General features: G+C 28.2%; 1 protein-coding gene across 1 annotated transcript; it reads left to right on the top strand.

Annotated features, from left to right (window-relative positions):
- Positions 1–5,304: 5,304 nt before the first annotated feature.
- Positions 5,305–9,553, top strand: LOC121207698 (ACT domain-containing protein ACR10). The gene is made up of 6 exons (XM_041078068.1): positions 5,305–5,721; positions 6,155–6,376; positions 7,000–7,105; positions 8,064–8,400; positions 8,840–9,124; positions 9,232–9,553. The coding sequence occupies exons 1-6, from the start codon at positions 5,568–5,570 to the stop codon at positions 9,367–9,369; spliced, it is 1,242 nt and encodes a 413-aa protein (XP_040934002.1). The 5' UTR covers positions 5,305–5,567; the 3' UTR covers positions 9,370–9,553.

Genomic DNA, 9,553 nt, shown 5'->3' with positions numbered 1-9,553 from the left:
TAACACAATAACGTAAGTAATTAAAACATAACATTTCAAACATAAATGACTAAAATATAACCCGAGAGAAACAAAAATGATTATTTTAATAGTTTACCCTCCTATTAATGGATCAAATTTTAATTTTATATAACTATTAAATATTTGGAGATTTTAAATAATAATATTTCAATCATATATATTATTTATAAATTGAAAATAATTAAAATAATTAATTTTAGGTCAAGAAATAACATCCCTATTATTGATTAAAATTATGCAGGTGAAGAAATCAATAACAAAAAAATTTATTTAAGTATAAAATTAAAACAAAATTTTAAATAATAATAATTAAAATCAAATCTTAATCTAATTAATAAATTATGTAGGGGTTGATTTTTTAAATAAAAAAATCAAAATTAAAAATTTACAAAAATATAGCCTAACAATTTTTATTTATTCTAAAAATCACCTTTTAGTCAAAAATAAAATAAATTATTTTAGTAATTATAAATTTTATTTTTCTGAAAATAATTATTAAATAAAAATAAAGTTATTATTGTTATGTTCCGAAATCTAATTTTATAATATAATCATAGAAAACATATTTTTTATTACAATATTAGTAGGAAATTATATATATATATTACAATTTTTTTAAAAAAATTAAACAACGCACATGATAAAGTTGTTTATATGAAGGTAGGTTGGCACCATTATCCAATTTTAATTTTTTTTAAAAAATTATAGAAGATAAACTCGAGTTATTTTAATCCCATATTTATATTGCATTATATTTAATATTTTTTAATGTTTACATTATAGTATTATATATTATTAATTACATAATATATAAAAATAATATAATATATTATATTATATATTTAGAAAATGAATCAGATTCGACTCATATTTAAACAAGTTTAATTTTTTCACTCGAACTTATTTTTAGACTCATTATTTTATTCAAAACCCTTCAAATTTTCAACAAAATTACAAATTTAAATGAATAATACCAGCCTTAAAAATACCTAAGGAAGTGCAATTAAAAGCAAATCCATATCCATTTTTTAGGTTTGTTTATTTATCCTAAAATGGGAGACGGAATCTCTTTAGCAAAGTGGGAGATTTGGAAAAAGAAGAAACAAAAGTTAGGAATTGTGGAAAAAGAGGTACTAACTTATTTTAGACAATAATAACTTTTTTTAATAAAGAAAATTTTATTATAAGTTCTGATTATATTTATGTTTTTTTATTAAAAATCTAGAACTACTTAGAACCCATTCTCAATGCATAAATAGGAAGATAATGCATTTCAGCGTGTTCAAACCATTGTCCTCCTGCATTGACAACAATATCCATATTAATTGAGTTAAAACTCACTCGACAACAATCTATAATAATTTTTAGCATGATATGATTATACAATAAATTATATAACTATTTAAACACAAATTATGGTACCTAATTGAATAGACGGAGAAAAGGACAAAGAAAACAAAGAGCATTAAGCATCACCAAAGTAGTAGTAGTTGATATTTAAAATAGAGAAAATGCAATTTTTTTAATATTAAAAAATACAAAGCGAATGGAAATAAATGATTTTCACCTACCATTCACCAAACTACCTACCCAAGCTAAAAAACCTCACTTTCTTAATAGTGATACCACAACCACAAGCAAAGAATGATGTGCTATTGCTTTGTCCTTTGACATTTCGTAATTAAGGTTTAATACCTAATTTACCACTCAAGTTTTGTTTTAATATTTAATTTGGTATTTTAATTTAGTACTCAAATCAAATGATATCATGTGACTCAATGAATATTCGACACTTATGCTCTAGTAAAAAGACATAGGTATTTAATTTGAGACACAAAAAACTCGAATACTTAATTGAGACGAGAGAAAATTCAAACATGAAATTAAAAAAAATTATGTACTAAATTAAAGCATTAAACATTGAAGCTAAATTTAAATATCATTTTAACAAAAAAAAATTCGAATACCAAATAAAATATTAAAACTAAATTCAAGTATTAAATAATATATTAACGAGAATTTAAAAAAAAAATTGTGTGTACTTTTTTTTTCCTTTTGATAAAGTGATCTTTTTTCATTCTTTTTTATTTGTGCTATTTGTCCCATTAATGAAGGTATAAATAAAATTCACTAAAATTGGACTAAATTAATAAAATAAATTATTATTTCATTGTTTCTTCTTTTGGACTTATCATTAATACTATATTATTATGACGCGTAATTGTTGGGAAAAAAAATCTATTAATATATGAATAAATTAAACATTATAATGAAAATTATAAATAATTATCAAATCACATGGAAATTGAAGAAAAGTTTTCAAAATAACCAATTATGTAATTAAAACTAAATATCATAATTAACGATGAGAATTGTTTTACGAAGATTTTCAATGTTCTAAACTACTATCCAAACTACAATAATTTTATAGTTAATATTTTAAAGTAGGGTAAACTATAAAAATAGTCACTTTTGTTTGTTTCAGGTTACATTTTAGTCACTTATGTTTGAAATGTTACGTTTTAATCACTTATGTTATTATTTTGTTACGAAGTGATCACTCTTCTGTTAAGTTCCCTATCTCCCTAACGGTAATCCTACGTGGCAGTCCAACTAGATTTTAAGTGCCAACTTGGATTTCCTAATGAGATGAGAATAGATTTTTATTAAATAAATTTAATTAATTAAAAATTTTAAACCCTAGATCTTAGTTAAATAACTGTTCATCTCCCCATTTTTTTAGTTTTCTGTTTCAATTGACTAAAAAAGCTATTATCATCGATTTTTTTTATTCACATACGAAAACAAAAGAGGATTCAATGGAGGGTCCAGGTATGTCTTCTTCACCGACAAATTTATGTTCTAAAACTTAAAATAAAGTGGTTGTCGACAAATAAGAAGATGGTAATCATTTTTGTTCCTAATCATTGTATTTTTCAATTCTTCACGTTCTTGAATAATTAGCTTCTCAATTCGATTTTTTCTGATCTAAATCAGCTTATTTGTTCACAATCCCTTTGTGGGTATCCTTTTTTTTATCTAAAATTTTTTTAATTGTTAATATTCATATCAAGAATTTTAATTTAGGGTTTTCATTAAACAATAAAAAATTCAATCTTTTGTTTTTCAGTATTGAATAAAAGAGATAGAGGAATGCAAAGAAGATATACCTGAACCCTCTATTGAATCCATCCTTATGAAGCAGTCAAATTGATTTCAACTATTTTGAGCTTAATAATAATTTTAACAATCAAATGAAAAAAAAACCATTGAAAAAAAGAAGAGACTGAAGAAAAAATAAAAAGAGGAGATGAACAGATTTTTTAGTTAAGGTTTAGGTTTAAAAATTTTAATTAACTAAATTTTTTAATTAAAAATCTATTTTCATCCCATTTAGAAATCTAAGTTGGCATCTAAAATCTAGTTGGACTGCCATGTAGGATTACCGTTAGAGAGGTAACGGAACTTAACGGTAGAGTGATCACTTCGTAACAAAACAGTAAATAAGTGACTAAAACGTAACATTTCAAACATAAGTGACTAAAATGTAGCCTGAGGTAAACAAAAGTGACTATTTTTATAGATTACCCTTTAAAGTATAATAACTTATTATCCACCTTCAACTTTATAAAAAAAATTATTTTAGTTTTTTATTTAATTTTCACCTTTTTTAACTATTGAGCTTGCATTCCGCAGCGGATTCAGGGGCTGGTATCGGCCTCGACCCCCCTAAAATGATTTTTTTTTCAATTAGGCCTTTTTATAAATTATAAAACTTTAAATTAATAGTTAAATTGCACTTTGACCTCCTCAAAAAGATAAAAAAAATTATTTAATCTGTTAAAAATAATAAAGATATATACTATTAAAATGGTGAATTTATATTTTTACGCCCCCCTAAAAGAAATTCTGATTTCGCCCTTGTTTGCATTTTTTGTCAAAAAATTTATTTTTTAAAAATATTTATAATTTTTAATTTTTAAACATAATTTTTTAAAATTTTAATTTCAAAAAAATTAATTAATTGTTAATGTAACATTTACATGGTAATCCACGTATATGCTATGTTAGCAAAGTTAACAAATAATAACTTTTTCATCCCTTTTTGAGCAATTTGACAAACAACGAAAATTTTACGGCTAAAAAAGATGAAAACTTAAATGGAGTGCTAAAATGATTTTTTTCGTAAAATTGAAGGGTCAAATAAATCATTATTCCTACTTTAAATTAAGTTTAATATCTAAATATAACATAAATATTAATAAAAAATAAATTAAGTCCAACATTTTTTTATTGTGCGCATATAAATAAAATTAATATTTTATTTTGTTACATTATAATTTATAATCATAAATTTTGGAATTAATAAAACAATATAATATTAATTTCATGTAAGAGATATAATTCCATTTTTATTAAAATTTAAAGATATATTTGAGTATTAAATCTTCAAACCATTGTGATTTTCAGTCATAAATATAATTCAGTCTCCAAAGAGATATTTAGATAATTTTGTTTTTTGAAAAAAAAACCTTTGAATTTTTAAAAAAAAGTGAAAATAGACTTTATAAGAGAGAAATTAAATAAAATGAATTGTTTTTATAAGAAAGGGAATTACTATAAATAAAACTTTATTCTAATTATGGACCAAAAAGAAAATAAATTTCAAAAGTTTCACAAGTTGGATTGACTTTTTAAGACTAGAAATCAAATCATAACAAGCCACGTTTAGAGCTTAGGTGAAGCTGACCTCACTTGATCATAAAAGACCTCTGTTTTTTAAAGGCTTAATGACAAATTTGGCCATTAGTGTTTACATGTTTTATCAAAATGGCCCTAATTGTATTTTTGAGCCTTTCTTTGCTTTCAACCTTCATTCTTTTTTTCAAATTGCTTTTTTTAATAGATTTAATGAAAGTACTGTTAAAAAAGTTATAAGGATGATGTGGAATTTCATATGTGAAATATTTTTAATGAGATATAATTTATTACTTAGATAACATAATAAAATAATTACATGTGGAAAATAATAAAATAAATAATTCATGAAGTTAAAAAAATGAATTTTAATTTAAATAAAATAAACATAATTATTTAAAAAAAGTTTCAAAATTAAAAGTTATCTGTAAATAGAAATATGCATTCATTTTGAAATTTTCTTTTACATATGCTCAAAAATACAATTAGGATCATTTTGAGAAAATATGTAAACTTTAATCACCAAATTTCTCATTAAGCCTTTTTTTTAATAAATATTACCTCTGAAATTGGGCGAGAAATTGAAAATCACATGGAAAGAAACTGAGAAACAGAGGAAGAGAAAATAATAATAATAAATTTCCTTTTTGAATTTTTTATTCTCAGTTATGTCTTGTGTTTTGTTTCTCTCACTGCTATTGACGGAAACTTCAATCCTTTTGCTTCAAAATTGAACAACAAAATAAATAAGGAAGCAAAAGAGAGACAAAGAAGGGGGGAAAGCCCAGTCTTTTGAAGCAAAAAACAGGGCAAAGGAACAGAGTGAAGAGAAAGGGAAAGGGAAAAATATGGGAATTTTGAGGGAAGATGTTGTAGTGATAAGTCCAGCAGAGAAAGCTGGGGATCCCACTGTGATATCGGTGAATTGCCCTGATAAGACTGGATTAGGCTGTGATTTGTGTAGGATTGTTTTGCACTTTGGGTTAAGCATTGCTAGAGGAGGTAAGCTTTTTTCCACTCACCATTTCTATTAACATTTCTTTGGGTGTTTTTTTTTTTGGAGTTGTGTTAACATTATAAATGATGGGTCATTGTGATTTTCTTAGCTTTTTTATCTTATCTTTTTATTTTAATGGGATGTTATTTAGCTGATTGAATATCAATCCTTGGGGTTTTCTTGGCAACTTTTTTTGGGGATATGAACAATGAATAAAATTGGTTACTGCTTGTCTTGTTTTAATAAATTTTTAATCTTTAATTTATGTATAGCAAGCAAAAAATACTTGCTTGATCAGAGTTCTTTATGATATGTACTTTTGAGTCTGTTATTATCCTCATCCTTTTTTAACTTTTAGATTTTGTTTGTGTTGATGCTACAAAGAATTTGGAGGCGTAAGTCAAGTACTGAATTTTTTTTTCCTTTTTTGTGGATAAGATTTCTCAACAGATGGAAAATGGTGCTACATAGTGCTTTGGGTGGATGGGAAAACAAACACAAGGTGGGATTTGCTTGAAAAAAGGCTATTGGAAGTTTGTCCTTCGTATTTTTCGACATCTGGGATAGACTATTACCGGCCTGCAAATCAGCAACCAAAGCGACTGGATGTATATCTTCTGAAGTTTTGGTGTTCTTGTGTTAGGAAAGAACTGTTACATGGTAATCTTTATTTTCTTTTAAGTCTTTGATAATGGAAAAAAAAAATAATTCAATGTTAGGTTTAGCAAGTGGTTAGCCATCTCTTACTTGTTTTTTGAGGTATTTCAGGCATTTGATTTCGTTTTGCCTCACTGCTTAAACTTCGAAAGTGCGATCTTGTGAGCCACCTCTTTTGTTGCATGTTTCCATTTATGCTGAAACTAAGAAAAGTTATTTGATTAAATTGAATCGGATAAGTTCGGTATTTGTTTATTAACTGGAAATATTATAACGAGAAGGAATTTGTTTTCCTTTTCTATTATTTTTGGTTTTTTCTTGCTTTTGGATTAAGATTGTAATGTTAACTTTTATTATTCTTTGAGATGTTAGAGAAGCCAAAATGCATGGGAAAATGAATGGAATTTAGAAATTGTCTTGTGAATAGAAATGAGAATCTTTCTTAAAGTATAAGTACTTTTGAATTTGATAATCACTTTTCCTTGTTTAATTGCTTACGGTTACTGCTCCGTAACTGAGTGTAGTTGTTGATCATTGATATTCATTAAGAGCAATTTTATGTTTATGTTAAATTTGTATGTCCATGTCTTTTGGTTGATATAAAATTTCCTATATTGTTTTTATAGACATAACTCTGGTCCTTTTTGACCTGGAGCTTACAATAAAGAGAGTGAAGGTATCCACTACTCCAGATGGAAAAGTGATGGACCTCTTTTTCATCACTGATACCAGGTTTGCTAGTGTTGAGAACTTCTTTAACTTGAAATTCAAAGTGATCTTTTCCGATTTTCATCTATGCACCGTTGCTTGGTTCTTTTAGGCCTATTTAATTTTGTATTGGGTATTCAGATTCTTAAGGGTATAAATTTTTCATGGTGGTTTCTCCATAACCAGCGCCAGTGGGGTATAAAGTAGATCTGATAAGTGACATGTACTTTAAGTGTGAAATAGGGGAAGGATGTTAATGTTAACATGGGGAATAATTGGAAATTAATCGATTAGTCATAAATACACTCCAACTTGTTTTCCTTGGGAATCATTGCTTTGGACTTAAACATAAAAACCAACTGATTTCTTAAAGGGAATGTTCTACTTCTATAAACTCCAAAGTGGAGTGTACGGACATTTGTTCGGTGATGGTTATCTAATAAGAGACACATCAAGGCACCATATATAGTTTTTCCACTTCATTATATCTATTATGAGGTTCTCATATCAGTTATCACTATTTTCCTAAGTTGTACTTGACCTTTTTTATTAAATTTAATAGAACTTCTCACATTCATCATCTATGAGCATTAAATTGATGATTTTTCCAAGTGTAAAAAATGTGAAGTTTGATTATTTATTAGTACATTAAACGTCCGATCTAGAACTTTTTAAATAAAGCTTTTCTGTAATTAATCTGACATTGAGAGAGGAATTAGTTTATGGCATTGGAAGAGATATATAACCTCTTTGCATGGCACGTTGTGATGGAGAGAAAGTGTGTTTTAATATTAGGAAAGAAGAGAAGATATGTACAGAGTTTTGTACCATTATGTCGACTTCTTAGGGGCAGTCCATGTATTTATCGTTTCTGATATATATATATATGTAGATGTATGCATGTATTGTATGTTTGTTGGCAGGCATGTATGTGTGTGACATTTTTGTAACTTGGTTCTTCTCCCCCTTTTGATAATTTTAGGGAACTTCTTCATACAAAAGAACGGCAAGGTGAAACAATTCTTCACTTGAAAACTGCACTAGGTGATATATTGGAAAGTTGTGAGATTGAATCAGCTGGCGAGGAAATAACTGCTTGTTCACAAGGAACATCGTTTCTTCCTTCTGCAATCACTGAAGACATGTTCAGTTTAGAGCTGCCTGCACGGCATCCAGGTGGATTACTTGCTTCTGACCCAATATCAGTGACAGTTGATAACTCCCTTAGCCCCTCCCACACACTTATTCAAATCCTCTGCCAGGATCACAAAGGTCTAATATATGATACCATGAGAACCCTAAAGGACTACAATATCCAGGTACATATAGTGAACTGCTAACTTATGTATTCGAAACGGTTCTTTATGTTGGTGTTTGTGATCCCATTTATGCGGAACTTTGAACTTATGTTACTCAGGCTTGGATGTTAGTGTTGGATACGGTATGTGTCTTGGGACAAGTATGTTTTTTTCCCCTTATATTTGGAGGGTTTTCGGAGATCATATCCTCATACCTATGTCGAAATATGTGTCGGGCTCCAGCATTGCATTGAATTTGCTTGCAATGGGTAAATCTAAAGAAAAAAACTAACAATTTTGATGCTTTAGAATTGCTTGGAAGTACCTTCAGAAAGTCTTGAATGTCCATAAAGGGTTGTTTCGTAACTGTAAAAGGTTGCAAAACTATGCAGCTTGGCTTCTCTTCTTGATTGCTCGATTTCCTATACATGCTCCTTATAAAATTAACATATTGTATCAGGTTTCGTATGGACGATTCTTTGCAAACCGAAGAGGTGGCTGTGAGTTGGACTTGTTCATAGTGCAAGCAGATGGCAAGAAAATCATAGACCGCAATAAGCAAAATGCGCTGTGCTCTCGTCTAAGAATGGAGCTTTTTCGTCCTCTTAGAGTAGCCGTGGTAAGCAGGGGACCTGATACCGAGCTACTAGTAGCAAACCCTGTTGAGTTGTCCGGCAGAGGCCGGCCTCTTGTTTTTCACGACATAACCCTTGCTCTCAAGAATCTCAACATCCAGATCTTTTCGGTATTACCTACATTATCCATTATTATCGTTTGTCATAACACTCGTAAAAATGATTGTTGTCCTCCAATTTCTAACTGCAATTCGGTTTCTACATAAACTTTTGTCAGGTCGAGATAGGGAGACACATGATATGTGATCGAGAATGGGAAGTATATAGGATCCTACTCGACGAAGGAGATAGTCATCATGTTTCGAGGAATATGATCGAAGAGGGTGTTAGAAAATTGTTAATGGGATGGGAATAGTAGATTTAGATCACTTGAAAATCATGCTCAGAAGCCTAGAATTTCTTCCTAACTCAATGTACAGCACATCCTTTTTTCTATTCTGGTCCTTTTTAAGTCTTTGCTGAATGCTAGGTGCTAACAAGTTACCAAACTGTAAAATTGTAAAGTTGCCTGCAAAGAAATGAAGAAGTTTTTTCTTTTA

The sequence above is a fragment of the Gossypium hirsutum genome, chromosome A10 (assembly GCF_007990345.1).
Source record: "Gossypium hirsutum isolate 1008001.06 chromosome A10, Gossypium_hirsutum_v2.1, whole genome shotgun sequence".
Classification (NCBI taxonomy): Eukaryota; Viridiplantae; Streptophyta; class Magnoliopsida; order Malvales; family Malvaceae; genus Gossypium; species Gossypium hirsutum.
Note: the sequence above shows the minus strand (reverse complement) of the source record. Positions and strands in the feature narration are given on the sequence as shown.